At 43.5% G+C, this 20,418-nt stretch overlaps 2 protein-coding genes across 5 annotated transcripts in view; one reads left to right on the forward strand and one right to left on the reverse strand.

Annotated features, from left to right (window-relative positions):
• LOC126292231 (centrosomal protein of 164 kDa) overlaps positions 1-14,908 on the reverse strand; it is a 625,143-nt gene extending 610,235 nt beyond the window's left edge. For all 3 annotated transcript variants that reach the window (XM_049986106.1, XM_049986107.1, XM_049986105.1), the window contains exon 1: positions 14,599-14,908. In XM_049986106.1, the coding sequence (XP_049842063.1) occupies positions 14,599-14,674 (76 nt within the window). In that variant the 5' untranslated portion in view covers positions 14,675-14,908. The remainder of the gene's footprint in view (positions 1-14,598) is intronic.
• Positions 14,909-15,132: 224 nt separating this feature from the next.
• LOC126292234 (sushi, von Willebrand factor type A, EGF and pentraxin domain-containing protein 1-like) overlaps positions 15,133-20,418 on the forward strand; it is a 107,953-nt gene continuing 102,667 nt past the window's right edge. For both annotated transcript variants that reach the window (XM_049986109.1, XM_049986110.1), the window contains exons 1-2: positions 15,133-15,482; positions 15,560-15,754. In XM_049986109.1, the coding sequence (XP_049842066.1) occupies positions 15,392-15,482; positions 15,560-15,754 (286 nt within the window). In that variant the 5' untranslated portion in view covers positions 15,133-15,391. The remainder of the gene's footprint in view (positions 15,483-15,559; positions 15,755-20,418) is intronic.

A 20,418-nucleotide genomic window follows, 5' to 3' on the forward strand; every position in this document is an offset into this window, starting at 1 on the left:
TTTGTGGCACAACTTGACCAGATGAAGGGATCGGTTGGTAGGACATGTCCTGAGGCATCAAGGGATCACAAATTTAGCATTGGAGGGCAGCGTGGAGGGTAAAAGTCGTAGAGGGAGACCAAGAGATGAATACACCAAGCAGATTCAGAAGGATGTAGATTGCAGTAGGTACTGGGAGATGAAGGAGCTTGCACAGGATAGATTAGCATGGACAGCTGCAGCAAACCAGTCTCAGGACTGAAGCCCACAACAAGAACAAGTATTTTGGCTTTCACGACATTATCCGAAGTGACACCAGTGAACTAATGGAACAGTCATTACCTCGGTAAAGTCTACATCTACAGCTATACTCTGCAAACCACCGTCAGGTACTTGGCAGTGGGTACGTCTCATAGTACCAGTTATTAGGGTTTCTCCCCGTTCCATTCACGTATGGAGCGCGGAAAGAATGATTGTTTGAATGCCTCTGTGCTTGCAGTAATTATTCTAATCTTATTATCACAATCCCCATGTGAGCGGTACTTGGGCAATTATATTCCTAGAATCATCATTTAAAGGCGATTCTTGAAACATTGTTAATAGACTTTCTCAGGATAGTTCTTGTAGCTTGTCACTCACGTTTCCACTCTGCGTCCTGGTCGAATCCTGTGGATACCATTTGGACTCCCATTTCATATGCTGGTCTTCTAGATTTGAGGCGTTTCCTGAGCAGTGATAGCAAATCGTCGTGAAGATGGATCGAGTTGTTTTCAGATGCTTGCTGACAGAGGTTGTAAAGAGTAGCCTTTCGACGGAGGTCTGGTGGACAAAGGTTTGAAAGCACTGGTAACCAGAACCACGAACTTGTAGACAATCCAACAGTTCCCGTTCCAGGCTTCCACCAGCAAAGGGAGATGTGGGTGTAGTCAAACAGATATCGGACTGAAGAGGGTAGGTGCAAATACAACATGCACAAGTGACAGTGTGTGTGACTATGGTGACACCCAAACAATGAGTCACATTGTGAATGAATGTACGATCAGACGCTTCCCAGGTGGCATTGAGAAGCTCCATCAAGCATCCCACGAGGCACTCCGCTGGATCGAGTCCATCAACATCCGAGTATAGCCTGAGCCGTTCTAAAACTTGTGTACTGTATATAATTTCACATGTTCATTTTTATATATATTTCTTTGTTTTGCTAAATGTGTATTACTGTAATTGATGCATACGATAATAATAATAATAATAATAATAATAATAATAATAATAATAATAATAGTTTACATCTATCTTCAAAAGTCTGCCAGTGCAGTTTCTGTAGTATCTCTGTGACACTCTCCCACGAATTAAACAAACCCATGACCATTCGTGGTGCCCTTCTCTGTACATGTTCAGCATCCACTGTTAGTCTTATTTGCTAAGGGTCCTACACACTTGAGCAATATTCTAGAAGCAGTTGCACAAGCGATTTGTAAGCAATCTCCGTTGTAGAGTGATTGCACTTCCCCAGTATTCTACCAATAAACCGAAGTCTACCGCCTGCCTTGCCCGCGACTGATCCTATGTGATCATTCCATTTCATATCCCTACAAAGTGCTACACCCAAGTATTTGTATAAGTTGGCCGATTCCAGTAGTGACTCATTGATATTATAATCATAGGACACTAAGTGTTTTCGTTTTGTGAGTGCACAATTTTACATTTTTGAACATTTAGAGCAAGTTTCCAATTTCTGCACCAAGTTGAAATCTTATCGAGATCTGATTGAATATTTATGCAGCTTCTCTCAGACAGTACTTCATTATAGATAACTGCATATCTGCAAAAAGCCTGATTTTACTATTAATACTGTCTGTAAGGTCATTAATATACAATATGAACAGCAAGGGTCCCAACACACTTCCCTGGGGCACACCAACTCCATCCAAGAGAAGATGCTCTGTCCTCCCTACCTAAAAGTCCTCAATCCAATCACAAATTTCACTTGATGCCCCAAATGAGCGATCTTTTGACAAGTACTAAGTCGAGAGCTTTTTGTAAATTAAGAAATACGGCATCTACCTCATTGCCTTGATCCAAACGTTTCAGTACGTCATGTGAAAAAAGTGCAAGTTGGGTTCCACATGATCAACGTTTTCGGAATCCATGCTGGTTGGCATTGAATAGGTCATTCTGTTCAAGATACGTCATTAAGTTTGAGCTCAGAATGTACTATAAGATTCTACAACAAACTGACGCCAAGGATAGTGGGTGGTAGTTTTATAGATCACTTCTACTACCCTTCTTGTAGATGACCGTGATCCGTTTCTTTTTCCCAAGAACTGGGCACAGGGATCTGTGATAGATTATAGTTATAAGAGAGACTAATTAAGCCGCAAATTCAGTATAGAATATGAGAGGGATTCCACCGGGCCCTGGAGTTTTGTTCAGTTTTAAGGATTTCAGCCGTTTCTCAAAACCACTGACACTAATATTTATTTCATTCGTCTTTTTAGCGGCACGAGGATTAAATTGAGTCAGTTTTCCTGGGTTTTCCTGTACAACAATACTGGCGAGCCCCTGCAACACAGCTACTGTTTGCCATCCCATACGCTCGACCCGCCGAAAAACAGGCAATCGCGGGGAAGCCGTAGCGTACACAACACGCAAACCAACCACACACACCCCCTACACTGTGAGCTGATCTATGACCGATCGCCCACTGATGTGTAACGGCCTCGGACTGTTAACAGGGGCGCAGCCGCTGCATCAGGCCCTACAACGAGCACCCGCAACGACAAAGGTAACGATGCACGATACCTCGCACTAACATAACCTCCTCACCCTGTATGTAGTGTCGCAGCTAGCAAGCCGCTACTGCCCTTACTACACGTCCTACTGTCGCTGAGGTTTTTCCCCTTGGCGCTTGCCTTGGCTCTTTTTTCCCTCTGCCCTTACAAACCGCTACCCTTCGATCGCTTTCGTCCACTTTCTGTCTCCTAATGGACCATGTCAAAGAGTAATCCTACCCAGGCGCATGGACAACATCACAGGCCGCATCCTGTTACTCCTGATTCTAAAAACTAAAATGTTACACAGAGGTGACAGAAGAACTTTTGGTTTGGTCACCACGTCTGTGTGGGCGTGGAGGGGCCCCATCCTATGAAATGGGCTTTCCTTTGTGAAGGAACATTTGAAAACGGAATTAAGATTTTGCTTTGCTATCCTCAATTTCAGTTCCCGTCTCATTCATTAGAGATTGGACACTAGCTTTGGTGCCACTAACAGCCTTTACATACGACCTGAATTGATTTGGGTTCTGTGAAAGATAATTTGACAATATTCTCCTAAGGTAGTCATTGAAGGCATCACGCATATCTCTGTTCACAACCAAACGCGTTTCATTCAGCATCTCTCTATCTATTGCCCTACGGTTTGTTTTATACCTATTATGCAAACAGTACTATATACTGTTACAACTTAGTGACACAAGACTTCTGGGACACACAGTCGGGAAAGTCTCAAACAGTACAATATTCTATTTTGACCTAATGACACAGAGACTTCAGGGACACACAGTAGGAGACGACGATAAAAGTCTAAGTTACATCTGTTCATCAGTAATTTTCACCCATCAGTGGGAAATTCCTTCGCATGTGAAATGTTCAAATGTGTGTGAATTCCTAAGGGACCAAACTGGTGAGATCATCGGTCCCTAGACTTACACACTACTTAAATTATCTTAAACTAACTTATGCTAAGAACAAAACACACACACGCCGGAGGGAGGACTCGAACCTCCGGCAGGAGGCGCCGCGCAATTCGTGACAAGGCCATCGCATGTCGCTACGGCGTCTGCACTGCTGTTGTAAACCCGCCACGATTTGGTCTCTCCAGCAGAGAGAACAGATGCATGTTGCGCGATGTGTGTTGCTGACAAAAAGGAATTTCTAAGTGCTGATTCATTCGGCGAACTCGGTAGTACGGAAGCGTTCCTGTTTAACCACAGCTGTATCGAGGTGATCTTTCACCACTGGCAGATCTGCCAAAGTAGCTCTCCCACCCCCCCCCCCTCCCACCCAACTATCATTCTCCATTTTCTTCCTACGCAGTTTAAGCAAATTCTATAAATATGTAAGTAGGTGTATTAAAAAGAAACATTACCGGAAAATGTTATTCAATAAACAACAATGCCTGGCAAAAAGAAAAAAAAAAATGAAGCACCAGAAGACATGGTCACATGTCAATGTAACTTCATACACGAACACACCATCAGTACGGAAATAATAAGAGTTGCAATAACTCTCTGAGACATGTGGAGCGGCCACCAAAGCACATTAGTGTCATTCATGTTTAGTGTTGTTACCAGTCTGATGTGTTACACACTGAGGTGACAGGAGTCGTGAAATACCCATATGCACATGTACAGATGGCGGTAGTGTCGCGCACAGAAGGTATAAAAGGGCAGTGCAATGGCGGAGCTGTTATTTGTACTCAGGTGAAAAGCTTCCCGACGTGATAATGCCCGCACGACAGGAATTGACAAATACTGAATCTTTCTTTCTTTCTTTCTCGGGCCTTTGTCTCCCTCCAACGCGGGGTCGGCTCTGTTACGACGGATTTGGCAGTGTTAACTGCAGAGGGTGGACGGATGCCCTTCTTGCCGCTATCCCGAATCCCCTGGGACGGAAGTAGTGCACCCCAGCTGTCTGCGTCTAGTGTAAGCCATGAATTAGTGCGAACGTTTTCCAAATGTCTGTGAGTCGTGTAACTGAGGCGGAAATTGGGGACCAGCCCGGTATTCACCTAGCGGGATGTGGAAAACCGCCTAACCACATCCAGGCTGGCCAGCATATCGGCCCTCGTCGTTAATCCGACGGGCGGATTCGATCCGGGGCCGGCGCACCTACCCGAGTCCAGGAAGCAGCGCGTTAGTGCTCTCGGCCACCCTGGCGGGTCAATTAACAGACACTGAATGCAGAATGGTAACTTGAGCTAGATACATGGAACATCCTACTTTAGAAATCGTTAGGGAATTCAATATTCCGAGATCCACAGTACCAACAGTGTGCAGAGAATACCCAAATTTCAGACGTTACCTCTCACCGCAGACGTCCCAGCGGCCGTCGGTTTTCGCTTAGTGACCGAGCAGCGGCGGTTACATGCCGTTGTCAGTGATAACAGGCAAGTAACAATGCGTGAAATAATCACAGAAATCAGTGTGGGATATCTACTTCTACATCTACATTTATACTCCGAAAGCCACCCAACGGTGTGTCGCGGAGGACACTTTACGTGCCACTCTCATTACCTCCCTTTCCTGTTCTAGTCGCGTATGGTTCGCGGGAAGAACGACTGCCGGAAAGCCTCCGTGCGCGCTCGAATCTTTCTAATTTTACATTCGTGATCTCCTCGGGATGTATAAGTAGGGGGAAGCAATATATTCGTTACCTCATCCAGAAACGCACCCTCTCGAAACCTGGGCAGCAAGCCACACCGCGATGTAGAGCGCCTCTCTTGCAGAGTCTGCTACTTGAGTTTGCTAAACATCTCCGTAACGCCATCACGCTTACCAAATAACTCTGTGACGAAACGCGCCGCTCTTCTTTGGATCTTCTCTACCTCCTCCGTCAACCCGATCTGGTACTGATCCCACACTGATGAGCAATACTCAAGTATAGGTCGAGTGTTTTGTAAGCCACCTCCTTTGTTGATGGACTACACCTTCTAAGGACTCTCCCAATGAATCTCAACCTGGCACCCGCCTTACCAACAATTAATTTTATATGATCATTCCACTTCGAATCGTTCGGTACGAATACTTCCAGATATTTTACAAAAGTAACTGCTACCAGTGTTTGTTCCGCTATCATATAATCATACAATAAAGGATCCTCCTTTCTATGTATTCGCAACAAATTACATTTGTCTATGTTAAGGGTCAGTTGGCACTCCCTGCTGCAGATCTTCCTGCATTTCGCTACAATTTTCTAATGCTGCAACATCTCTGTATACTACAGCATCACCCGCGAAAAGCCGCATGGAACTTCCCGACACTATCTACTAGGTCTATTATGGAAAGCAATGGTCGCATAACACTCCCCTGTGGCACGCCAGGGGTTACTTTAACGTCTGTAGACGTCTCTACATTGAGAACAACATGCTGTGTTCTGTTTGCTAAAAACTCTTCAATCCGGCCACACAGTTGGTCTGATATTCCATAGGCTCTTACTTTGTTTTTCAGGCGACAGTGTGGAACTGTATCGAACGCCTTCCGCAAGTCAAGGAAAATGTCATCTACCTGGGAGCCTGTATCTAATATTTTATGGGTCCCATGAACAAATAAAGCGAATTGGGTCTCAAACGATCGCTGTTTCCGGAATCCATGTTTGTTCCTACAGAGTAAATTCTGGGTTTCCGGAAGTGACATGGTACGTGAGCAAAAAACATGTTCTAAAATTCTACAACAGATCGATGTCAGAGATATAGGCCTAAAGTTTTGCGCATTTGCTCGACGACCCTTCTTGAAAACTGGAACTGCCTGTGCTCTTTTCCAATCATTTGGAACCTTCCGTTCCTCTAGAGACTTGCGGTGCACGGCTGTTAGAAGGGGTGCAAGTTCTTTCGCGTACTCTGTGTAGAATCGAATCGGCATCCCGTCCGGTTCAGTGGACTTTCCTCTGTTGAGTGATTTCAGTTGCTTTTCTATTCCTTGGACACTTATTTCGATGTCAGCCATTTTTTCGTTAGTGCGAGGATTTAGAGAAGGAACTGCAGTGCGGTCTTCCTCTGCGAAACAGCTTTGGAAAAAGGTGTTTAGTATTTCAGCTTCACGCGTGTCATCCTCTGTTCCAATGCCATTATCATCCCAGAGTGTCTGGATATGCTGTTTCGAGCCACTCACTGATGAGGGCTGTAGCAATAGACGACCGACGCGGGCGCCTTTGCTAACACCACGACTTTGGCTGCAGCACCTCTCCTGGGCTCGTGATTATACCGATTGGACACTAGAAGACTGGAAAAGCGTGGCGTGGTCAGATGAGTCCCGGTTCGAGTGTGGTCTAGACCTACAAAGGCATTAGCCCAAGCTGTCAACAAAGCTGGTGGTGGCTCACAATGGTTGGTTGGTTGGTTGTTTTGGGGAAGGAGACCAGGCAGCGAGATCATCGGTCTCATCGGATTAGGGAAGGACGGGGGAGGAAGTCGACCGTGCCCTTCGAAAGGAACCATCCCAGCATTTGCCTGGAGCGATTTAGGGAAATCACGGAAAACCAAAATCAGATGGCTCACGATGGTGTGGGCTGTGTTTACATAGAATGGAATAGGTCCTCTGCTCCAACTGAACCAATCATTGACTGCCATGTTCAGCTACTTGGAGACCATTTGCAGCCATTCGTGTACGTCATGTTCACCAAACAATGATGTCATGTCGCTGGGCCACAACTGTTCGCAACTGGTTTGAAGAACATTCTGGACATTTCGAGCGACACAGATCCCATCGAACATTATGGGACATAACTGGGAGGTCCGTTTGTGCACAAAATCGTGCACGACAACACTTTTGCAAATATGGATGGCTCAGTATTTCCGCAGAGAACTTTCAATGACTTGTTGAGTCCATGCCACATCCAATCTCTGCACAATGCTGCGAAAAAGGAGGTAGACACAATTTTAAGAGCTATCTCATGGCTTATCACCTCTGTGTGTAAGGAGTATGTACAGCAACACATGCTGAGAGATCAGTGATCACTGTGAAGGACACGGGAATGCTGTGTACTCGTACGAGACAACGTTATCAGCAGCTGATCGAGTTTTAAAGGAACCTCATTATGGGTCTACATGTAAACTGCTGGACAAATTGTGCAACATCCAGGTTTGTGGGGCAGTCGGTTGTGAGAGTTGCCTGATGCAGGACTGTATAGAAACTTGAGGGCGGTCATACTCGTCATTGAGGTTCCGGTCGACGACGTCTGACCACCATAAGGGAAGATCTTCGCATTGTGCACAGAGCATATCTTACCCCCTTCACATCTGCGCTAGCCATCCTAGAGCAAGAAACGGACGTACTGAATGTTTTCTGTGTCATTCCACACCATTGGTCAGAGACTTGCAGCAGCCATACTCGAGAATTGCCATCCCCTGCGTATGGTGCCTTAAACAGAAATGACTGTATCCAGAATGAGATTTTCACTCTGCAGCGGAGTGTGCGCTGATATGAAACTTCGTGGCAGATTAAAACTGTAAATCGGACCGAGACACGAACTAAGGACCTTTGCCTTTCGCTGGCAAGTGGTACAGCAATTGCTCGCGAAATGCAAACGTCCCGAGTTCGAGTCTCGGTCCTGCACACAGTTTTAATCTGCCAGGAAGTTTCATATCAGTGCACACTCCGCTGCAGAGTGAAAATCTCATTCTGGAAACATCCCCCAGGCTGTGGGTAAGCCACGTCTCCGCAATATCCTTTCTTCCAGGAGTGCTAGTTCTGCAAGGTTGGCAGGAGAGCTTCTGTAAAGTTTGGAAGGTAGGAGACGAGGTACTGGCAGAAGTAAAGCTGTGAGGACGGGGCGTGAGTCGTGCTTGGATAGCTCAGTTGGTGGAGCACTTTCCCGCGAAAGGAAAAGGTCCTGAGTTCGAGTCTCGGTCCGGCACACAGTTTTAATCTGCTAGGAAGTTTCAGAACTGACTGTGTTTGGAGTGTTGCTGCAACTGCAGCAGATGAACGCTGTTGCACTGTATGCTGGGACAAATGTGGTTCTGCACCAACCTCGATGACCACCACTAGTGAGTCTCAGCTGCAGAGACGTCTCAATATTCTAATATTTTGGAGAGGTACAGCTGCATTACTTCTGGAGTCGTTATGTGGGGAGGCATCAGATATCAATTCAGGTCACGGCTGGCAGTGTTAGAGGAAACTCTGGCAGCACAATGGTACACAGTGACGTGCGTTCACTTATATTACCTCTTGGAAGACAGTACTGCAGAGCCATTTTTCTACAGGACAATGCTCGTCCAAACGTGGTATGTGTCTCTGTGAAATGTCAGTTATACTATGTGATCAAAGTATCCGGACACCCCCAAAAATATATGTCTTTCATATTAGGTGCATTGTGCTGCCACCTACTGCCAGATACTTCATATCAGGGACCTCAGTAGTCATTAGGTTCGCGAGATAGTAGAATTGGGCGCTCTGCGGAACTCACGGACTTCGAGCGTGGTCAGGTGATTGGATGTCACTTGTGTCAAATGTCTGTACGTGAGATGTCTGTGCCGGCCGCGGTGGTCTCGCGGTTCTAGGCGCGCAGTCCGGAACCGTGCGACTGCTACGGTCGCAGGTTCGAATCCTGCCTTGGGCATGGGTGTGTGTGATGTCCTTAGGTTAGTTAGGTTTAAGTAGTTCTAAGTTCTAGGGGACTAATGACCACAGCAGTTGAGTCCCATAGTGCTCAGAGCCATTTGAACCATTTTTTTTAGATGTCTGCAGTCCTAAACACCCCTAGATACATCGTTTCCGATGTGACAGTGAAGTGGAAACATGAAGCGATACGTGCAGTACAAAAGCACACAGGTCGACCTCGTCTTTTCACTGATAGAGATCGCAGACAGTGGAAGGGGGTCGTAATGTGTAGTAGGCAGACATCTATCCAAACCATAACAAAGGAATTCCAAACTGCATCAGGATCCACTGCTAGTACTATAACAGATAGGCGGGAGGTGAGAAAACTTGAATTTCATGCTCGATTGGCTGCTCATAAGCCACCACACATCATGCCGGTAAATGCCAAACGACGCCTCGGTTGGTATAAGCAGCGTAAACATTGGACGATTGAACAGTGGAAAAACCTTGTGTGGAGTGACGAATCACGGTACACAATGTGGCGATCCGCTGGCAGGGTGTGGATATGGCGAATGCCCGGTGAAGGTCACCTGCCAACATGTGTAGTGCTAACAGTAAACTTTGGAAGCACAGGTGTTATGGTGTGGGCGTTTTTTCATGGAGGGGCTTGCACCCCTTGTTGTTTTGCTTGGCACTATCACATCACAGGTCTACATTGATGTTTTAAGCACCTAATTCCTTCCCAATGTTGAAGAGCAATTCGGGGATGGCGATTGTATCTTTCAACACGATCGAGCACCTGTTCATAATGTACGGCCTGTGACGGAGTGGCTACACGACAATAACGTCCTTCTAATGGACTCGCCTGCACAGAGTCCTGACGTGAATCCTATAGAACACTTTTGGTATGTTCTGGAACGCCGACTTCGTGCCGGGCCGTACCGACCGACATTGATACCTCTCCTCAGTGCAGCACTTCATGAGAATTGGCTGCCATTCCCCAAGAAACCTTCCAGCACCTGATTGAACGTATGCCTGTGAGAGTGGAAGCTGTAATCAAGGCTAATGGTGGGCCAACACCATACTGAATTCCAGCATTACCGATGGAGGGCGCCACGAACTTGTAAGTCATTTTCAGCCAGGTGTCCGGACACTTTTGATCACGTAGTGTATGTGCAGGTACTCCAGTGGTCAGCAAGATCCCTAGAGTTGTCCGCAATAGAGCTTGTGTGGGACCAGCTCAGATGTCAACTTCGTCGTAGTGCCAGGGTCCGGCATACAACAGTCGGGGGCCAGTTGGTTTCAGGAGAGCATATAATGGTCTTATAACATCCTTCCGAATCAATGCATGCATACACGCCAGAGGGGGTGCAATGTCATTCTGATAGGGGGATCATGTTGCCAAGTTCTTTGTAAATTGGACAAGATTTTGTACTCACTGCAGTGGCATCTCATATCCTTCCTCTCAGCGTGTGAGGTTTCATTTCGTTTCCTACTCCCCTTCTGCGTGCTTATCTTTTTGGTCAGGCAGTGTCTACTTACGAAAAATGTTGGACACAACAAACTAAATGTATTATTCTAGTAAACAAATTACCAATTGTATAAATTTTTAAAAAATAACTTAAAGCAAAATAAAGACTACATATTTTTGTTTATGGCAGCTACGATGGATCAGTTTCCATATGATGAATAAATTATTGATTACGACACGATTAGCCAAGACTGAAAGCTTTGTTACACCCATTAAAATATCCTTTCAATTATTTCGATGTTTGGATAGGCATCCTTTAACCCATACTTAGCAAAACCTTTAAAAATGCAAAATGGAAACTGTTTCAATGTTCAGCTCTTGTGTCTGGAACTTGAAAGCAGGTATTTCGTGAACTAGCTCTTCTATGTTTGGCACGAAAATCAGCGGCACATTTTTTAGGATGCTATACAGAGCTTTCATTTAAGGAAATCCCTGGCAGGCAATAGGCAGATCAAATATTCGTCATATACACTACTGGACATTAAAATTGCTACACCACAAAGATGACATGCTACAGACGCGAAATTTAATCGACAGGAAGAAGATGCTGTGATATGCAAATGATTAGTTTTTCAGAGCATTCGCACAAGGTTGGCGCCGGTGGCGACACCTACAACGTGCTGACACGAGGGAAGTTTCCAACCGATTTCTCATACACAAACAGCAGTTGACCGGCGTTGCCTGGTGAAACGCTGTTGTGATGCCTCGTGTAAGGGGGAGAAATGCGTACCATCACGTTTCTGACTTTGATAAAGGTCGGATTGTAGCCTATCGCGATTGCGGTTCATCGTTTCGCGACATTGCTGCTCGCGTTGGTCGAAATCCAATGACTGTTAGCAGAATATGGAATCCGTGGGTTCATGAGGGTAATACGGAACGCCGTGCTGGATCCTAACGGCCACGTATCACTAGCAGTCGAGATGACAGGCATCTTATCCGCATGGCTGCAACAGATCGTGTAGCCACGTCTCGATCCCTGAGTCAACATATGGGGACATTTGCAAGACAACAACCATCTGCACGAACAGTCGACGACGTCTGCAGCAGCATGGACTATCAGCTCGGAGACCATGGCTGCAGTTACCCTTGACGCTGCATCACAGACAGGAGCGCCTGTGATGGTGTACTCAACGACGAACCTTGGTGTACGAATGGCAAAACGTCATTTTTTCGGAGAATCCAGGTTCTGTTCACAGCATCATGATGGTCGCATCCGTGTTTGGTGACATCGCGGTGAACGCACATTGGAAGCGTGTATTCGTCATCGCCATACTTGCGTATCTCCCGGCGTGGCGGTATGGGGTGCCACTGGTTACACGTCTCGGTCACCTCTTGTTCGCATTGACGGCACTTTGAACAGTGGACGTTACATTTCAGATGTGTTACGACTCGTGGCTCTATCCTTCATTCGATCCCTGCGAAACCCTACATTTCAGCAGGATAATGCGCGACCGCATGTTGCAGGTCCTGTACGGGCCTTTCTGGATACAGAAAATGTTCGACTGCTGCCCTGGCCAGCACATTCTCCAGATCTCTCACCAATTGAAAACGTCTGGTGACCGAGCAACTGTACACGCCATCCAAGCTCTGTTTGACTCAATGCTCGGGCGTATCAAGGCTGTTATTACGGCCAGATGTGGTTGTTCTGTGTACTGATTTCTCAGGATCTATGCACCCAAATTGCGTGAATATGTAATCACATGTCAGTTCTAGTATAATTTATTTGTCCAATGAATACCCGTTTATCATCTGCATTTCTTCTTGATGTAGCATTATTAATGGCCGGTAGTGTACGTGAAATCTGTTTTCTGTTTAAACTATTACCCTGCGAGATGCTTTGATGCGTTCCCGCTTAAAGATTCTCGCTTCTGTCCTGGAATGGCATAAATCTGAAGCCTTCGGTAAAATAACATATTGGGTTCTGCATCCACTCGACGATTTTTGTGATCTTCCAGTACCGTAGCGTATTAGCGCCAAGATCTCAGTTGTTGACCACTGGCGACTTGCGTGCGAACGAAGCCCACTGTTGCCACAGAACTTAACCATATTAGCGACAGACGTATGTTCGGTAGTATTTATTTCTTTCTGATGCTACGAAATGGTACTGTGGCAACAATGTGTGTTTACAGTCGCTGGCTGGTGGGAAAATACTACTTCTCGTTGGCAGAAGATGAGAACACGAGGGCATGAGAACTCACTTACTCTATTTGCGATTAATTCTTAAGTGGTATTTTTCGCTTCTGGTTTGTTTCTGTGACCATCCCGTGCCTGCGATCTTGGCGGGACACTTCGCCACCTTCTCCGTACGGTCTTGCTGTTAACTATATTGCCTTTCCACCAGCGCGCTTTTTGATCGGGGAGAACCTTAGAAGAAGCTGCTGTAGCGCAAATAACTATCGAGCATTAGGGGACTGCAGAGCTTTAGTCTCTTTCTTCTTGATGCAACGTAACATGAAAATGAATACATTGTTGATTTGTTGCCGAAGCTAAATAGTTCCACGCGCTACAACAGCATCTGAATAGCATCTTTGGGCCTCAGGTACGTCCACCGCTCTCGATAGCTTCTGCGGCATTGAAAACGGAGGTAAGTGGCGTGACGCCAAGGAGCGACACACTATTTAGGAAGACCGGCTTCAGGTTACAGCACAGCCAGCCAGGATGAAGTTTTCGGTGTCTTATTTTCAAAAATTAATTTTACCTTTAGAAAATTATGTCACACAACACCTGTTCAGTGGAAAAGGGTATACAATGGAAACACTACACCAGTGACCTTGGTGCTGTTGTAACATCAGCGGACGTTGGAACACACATCTCGGTGGTGACGATCTTGCCATGAGGATTCTGTATTTCAACCGCATATCGAGAAACAAATCATCGTCAAAAGATTGCTTGTAATAATATATAATGCACAATCTGGGACACACATATTTTTAAGCCTTAGAACATAATTCATACATGTCCGTCGTTTTTGGTACTTGATTAGATTCATCAAACTGAGTAGTGCAGCGTATGACACGAGTGCGTCCCGTTTAGTTCCGTTCGCAGCTTTAAGACCATGAAAAACAAACAAGTTCTAGTACATACAATTAACGCAACTTGCGCACCGGAAACACTGTTACTGTAAATTCTAAACAATTTTTAGCTGAGTCCGTCTGCAACGCCTTGGCTCACTGATAACACCCGAAAGCGCTATTTAAACACATCGCACATTTCCTCTAAAGTAAAATATCAACCGTCTTTACAGTTGTATGTACATTCTGTTGCGATAAGTTAATCAATGTTTCTCTTGCAGATACGCTAGGATCACAGATTTTGCCGTGCTTCGCTAGTGACTCGATTTGCATGAATGACACTGCACACATTTTCCACTTTACACTGCAATTTCAGTAACTTGCTGTAGATGCCGAAGCAGATGCGGCCTTAGAAAAATAGTTTTAATCTTGTCAAAAATAAAATGGGTAATTCAACAAAGAATGACTTTTTATTCTGTCACAACGAGCCTTCATCCGCAAATCTGTTATTCTATATAAGCAGAGTTTGTTCAAAATAAAATAATATCATCAAATATAATTCACGGTGTAAGGGCGCTTAAATTTAATGACAACCTGTTTAAAAAAGAATTAGTGTGATGATATTTGTGTCGCGCATCCTTGATCTGAGGGAACTGAGCGCCAAGCACATTTATCTTACGTCGTTGACAACGTTACTATGAGAAAAATGCTCACAAAACAAAGAAAATAAAAATCTGGAAAACAGGAACTTTTTAACTTACCTTCTTCAGATGGAAGACTGTTTTCGTCGAATATTTCATTGCAGATTATAGTGCGGGCGGACGGTGAACAACTCATCTTCACACCTCATTTCCCAGGCTCAGTCCGAAATTCGTTCGCGTTGCAGAGTCATTAGGTGAACAGTTTTTTGACATACCATACTCTCCATTCCAACACACAATTTTTCACACTGTTGAAAGAAACCCGGCACACGACTCTCAAACTGTCATTCCCATAACACAAATAGACGAAACTAAACAACGCGACAAAGATATGGTGCAGAGATGATCATGAATGCTGTACAGCATTCGAGAAAGCTCTTGAATAGTGTGCCCATCGAAGTCCAGACTTATTAGTAATATCTAATACAGTTGTATATTAAATCCAAACAACAATTATCCTACTACAATGTTTCTGGTGCCCACATATTGAATTATTAGCATTCTGATAGCAATCTGTTTCTGGAAATTCCTCTCTGTATGTTGTATGTTGGCGACACTGTCTTTCCCAGCTGATCGATGAAAACATTTGCAAACAGTTGACTTCTGCTACCCGGGCGAAGTACTTTTGTTAGTGGAAGTTGTCAAACACTCTTATAGATTTAGGTCTGATAATGGGTTTGCTTTGCTTTATTTCACGTACTTCAATTTTCGTTATGTTCAGTTCTAAAAGACGTATACTTAATGGGAGATTAATGTAATATGTCCATTGTTATGCGGACGTTTGAATAAAGAAAGCTTGTCCGAAAAAGTCATTGACGTAATAGCTGGGAGCCGAAGCCATAACAACAATAACATGATGAACGCAGTCGCATGCGTATTTGTTTTCACGGTAGTGTCGAATGGTGTATGTGGTTTGGATTTGAGTCGGAGAAATAAAACAGAATGTAAGTATGACAAATCTAAGCGTTTTGGAGAGATATTGAATGTACCTTTTTTATGAAATGATTTTTCGTCTTTTCAGCTTTTCGTCGCATTATAAGTGCCGAATGTGCAGAGTTTGGAGAAGTGGTACATGGAACAGTTTCCAAAATCAATGCAACTAGTATCCAAGGCGTACATATAGAATGTGATGAAGGATATGATCTCACTGGTGGGCCGAAAGTATTGTGTAATGATGGTCGGTGGGATGCAGCGCCTCGCCCTATGTGTGCTAAACGTGAGTAGGATTTACTACGTGATAAATACATGTCCTGTAAGGTATCCAAATTTTAGTGGTGGTTTAATGATTTTTTTTTACTGTATTCAGCACTTTCCCCTTACATATACATAACAACACTTCAGCGCAATAAACTTGTTTGCTGTTGGGGTTGTGGTTTTGTTGATCTCTGCGTATAAAGGAACTTTCTTGCGGGAAAACCCGGGAATCAGATTCCTCTTCAAATTCTTATGTTGATCAATATGTTTGTCTTATTTCGAATTTATCAAATACGTAAGTGAACTGTATTATTTTTACATGATCTAATGTATATGTACATGTAATTAGATGTGAACTTAAAAGGTAACCATGTGGACGTTTTTATTTGGAGAAAACGGATGGACTGAGAGTCAAGCCAAACTATTCCAGAACGAGGTGTTAAAGAATTTCTGTAATTTCAAAAATTCATGTAGTTGTGAAATATGAATGCCAAAGTAAAACTTAAGAGTTCATTGCAACTGCCACTGAGATCTTTGCCCCTAAATCATAAAATCGTAACACAAAAATTCAAGAGCGTAGTTAGTAAATATGTACATTGCTCCATATGATGATGAACAGTGTGCAAATTTTATCTAAAAATAATTACTATTGCAGAGTCCAGTGGCAGGTATTGCAAGAAAGACAATTTATTAAAATTATGGTAGCAAACATTACAAGCTAACTTTTTGACTGGACAGTGTCGTGACAGGAGGATATAAGATGAACATCAACATAAGCAAAACGAGGATAATGGAATGTAGTAGAATTAAATCAGGTGATACTGATGAAATTAGATAAGAAAATGAGACACTTAAAGTAGTATATATGAGTTTTGCTATTTGGGGTGCAAAATAACTAACAGTGGTCGAAGTAGAGAGGATATAAAATGTAGATTGTCAATGGTGTGAAAAGTGTTACTGAAGAAGAGAAATTTGCTAACATCGAGTATAGATTTAAGTGTTAGGGAGTCTTTTTCTGAAAGTATTTGTGTGGAGTGTTTCCACATATGGAAGTGAAATGTGGATGATAAATAGTTCAGACAAGAAGAGAATAGAAGCTTTCGAAATGTTGTGCTGCAGAAGAATACTGAAGATTAGAGGGGTAGATTATGTACCTAATGAGGAGGTACTGAATAGATATGGGGAGAAGAGGAATTTGGGGCACAACTTTACTAGTAGGCGGGATTGGTTGGTAGGGCATGTTCTGAGGTATCAAGGGATCACCAGTTTAGTATTGGAGGGTAGCGTGGAGTGTAAAAATCATAGAGGGAGACCAAGAGATGAATACACTAAGCAGATTCAGAAGGATGTAGGTTGCAGTAGTCATTTGGAGTTGAAGAAGCTTGTACATGATAGAGTAGCATGGAGAGCTGCATCAAACCAGTCTCTGGACTGAGGACGACTACTACTACTACTACTACTACTACTACTACTACTACTACATCCCATATAAACCTTGCAAAGTGATCATGCCGAGAAAGTCATAGAACTTCTAGTTTACTGAGAGCTTATTTATGTAGCATTTCATGACCATATACAGTAATAAATATGCAGAGACTTGGCGACAATTTTGCTTCATGCCCTTGGGGAAAAAAGGAAGGGGAAAATAATAAAAACTGAAATGCTTTCTCGTACACACCATAATGTGTGTTTGTGGTGTAGGCCCATAGATGAAATACTAGTACTTACATTTTACTGAATAGAATTGCCGAGAAAAACAATTTGTGGCACAACCTGGCTAGAAGAAGGGATCGGTTCATATGACACAATCTGAGACTTGATCTCCAATTTAGTATTGGACGGGGGGGAATTTGTAGAGGGAGACAAATACATGAATACAATAAGCCTATTGAGGATATAGGTTGCAGTAGTTATTCACAAATGAAGAGGCATGCACAGGATAGAGTATCATGGGAAGCTACATCAAACTAATCTTCGGACTGATGATCACAACAGCTTTTGATTATGCATATAATTAGAGTTAGATTTTGTTGCCACATAAACATTATTGTGTAATACATTGGTCCACTTCCCTCATCAATATGTACATTGTTGTACCATAATAGTGAGCCCCTCTTCTATATGCATTATTGTATGTGGGACATTAACATAATAAAGTGTCATCATCATTAGTCTGTTCAGTCATTACTGAGTGTCATGACATTATTCCTTCATTCACTTCTTAAGTAACTGAATAAAAGGCCCCAAATTGAGAGACAGAGTAACATTTTTAAACACAAAGTTGGGGCTAGCACTAACTTGGGCAAATTTGAACAATTGAGATCTGCATTATGCAGAAGTAATGTTAAGAGTATAATAACTGAACTGATGACCCCAACAACAGCCAAACTGCAGTCAAAGGGCCAAATCAAACAAGAGGTTCAAGAGAATCTGCAAGCTGTGGTCTAGATGTCTCCAACAGCTTCATGCTCTGGAGGCTGGATAAAATGCGCAGACAAGCAGCAAGTTCAGGAATGCTCTAACAAGACAGGAGAAAAAGTGGTAGTTACGGCTAGTGGCAGTTTGGGGGTTAGAAAGATGAAGTAAATTCTCACAAGACAGTAGTTATAGAGAGAAATGACTGAGTTTTGCAGAAGTAGGTACAGAATACCAGGTCATTGGTGTTTTTAAACCAGGTCCAGGACTTGGAGATGTTACCTGTGATTCAAGTTGTGTGTGGAAATTTCTTAGTTGGGAACATCTTATAGTGATTATTGAAGTGCTTCAAACAGTTTGGGCCATAACTTCAACTGCACTATTAAATAAGAAATCGGGTACATTGCTGGGAATGCTCTTAACACCAATGCGAAGATGGCATCAGTTTTTTTAGTGATAGATGAGCTGTGGATGAGGGTTTCTCTCACAATGTATTTATATACAGGACTGCAGTGGATTGATCATGTATGGGTGTGATTGATGTGTCGTCCTTCACATAGTTACACCTCAAGAGGCATTATCTAAATCTGAATGTTTCTGGTAAAAGGTTACTCTCACAAGTAATTTACAGAAGCATTCAGTGTAGCCAGACTACTGAGTGTCAGGTACCATTTATTTCCTAAATTTTCACTGGACTGAATGTTTCCAAAATATATGATTAAATGATGACAGCGTCCTCTTGGGTAAAATATTCCGGAGGTAAAATAGTCCCCCATTCAGATCTCCGGGTGGGGACTACTCAGGGGGACGTCGTTATCAGTAGAAAGAAAACTGGCGTTCTACAGATCGGAGCGTGGAATGTCAGATCCCTTAATTGGGCAGGTAGGTTAGAAATTTTAAAAAGGGAAATGGATACTTTAAACTTAGATATAGTGGGAATTAGTGAAGTTCGGTGGCAGGAGGAAGAAGACTTCTGGTCAGGTGACTACAGGGTTATAAACACAAAATCAAATAGGGGTAATGCAGGAGTAGGTTTAATAATGAATAGGAAAATAGGAATGCAGGTAAGCTACTACAAACAGCACAGTGAACGCATTATTGTGGCCAAGATAGATACGAAGCCCATGCCTACTACAGTAGTACAAGTTTATATGCCAACTAGCTCTGCAGATGATGAAGAAATTGAAGAAATGTATGATGAAATCAAAGAAATTATTCAGATAGTGAAGGGAGATGAAAATTTAATAGTCATGGGTGACTGGAATTCGAGTGTAGGAAAAGGGAGAGAAGGAAACGTAGTAGGTGATTATGGATTGGGGCTAAGAAATGAAAGAGGAAGCTGTCTGGTAGAATTTTGCACAGAGCATAACTTACTCATAGCTAACACTTGGTTCGAAAATCATAAAAGAAGGCTGTATACATGGAAGAAGCCTGGAGATAATGACAGTTTTCAGATAGATTACATAATGGTAAGACAGAGATTTAAGAACCAGCTTTTAAATTGAAAGACATTTCCAGGGGCAGATGTGGACACCGACCACAATATATTGGTTATGAACTGTCGATTAAAACTGAAGAAACTGCAAAAAGGTGGGAATTTAAGGAGATGGGACCTGGATAAACTGACAGAACCAGAGGTTGTACAGAGTTTCAAGGAGAGCATAAGGGAGCAATTGACAGGAATGGGGGAAAGAAACACAGTAGAAGGAGAATGAGTAGCTCTGAGGGATGAAGTCGTGAAGGCAGCTGAGGATAAAGTAGGTAAAAAGACGAGGGCTGCTAGAAATCCTTGGGTAACAGAAGAAATATTGAATTTAATTGATGAAAGGAGAAAATATAAAAATGCAGTAAATGAAGCACGCAAAAAGGAATACAATCGTCTCAAAAATGAGATCGACAGGAAGTGCAGAATGGCTAAGCAGGGATGGCTAGAGGACAAATGTAAGGATGTAGAAGCTTATCTCACTAGGGGTAAGATAGATACTGCCTACAGGAAAATTAAAGAGACCTTTGGAGAGAAGAGAACCACTTGTATGAATATCAAGAGCTCAGATGGAAATGTGTCTGCTTGTGTCTGTGTATGTATGGATGGATATGTGTGTGTGCGCGAGTATATACATATCCTTTTTTCCCCCTAATGTAAGTCTTTCCGCTCCCAGGATTGGAATGACTCCTTACCCTCTCCCTTAAAACCCACATCCTTTCATCTTTCCTTTTCCTTTCCTCTTTCCTGACGAAGCAGCCGTCGGTTGTGAAAGCTCGAAATTCTGT

Source organism: Schistocerca gregaria, chromosome 9, assembly GCF_023897955.1.
Source record: "Schistocerca gregaria isolate iqSchGreg1 chromosome 9, iqSchGreg1.2, whole genome shotgun sequence".
Classification (NCBI taxonomy): Eukaryota; Metazoa; Arthropoda; class Insecta; order Orthoptera; family Acrididae; genus Schistocerca; species Schistocerca gregaria.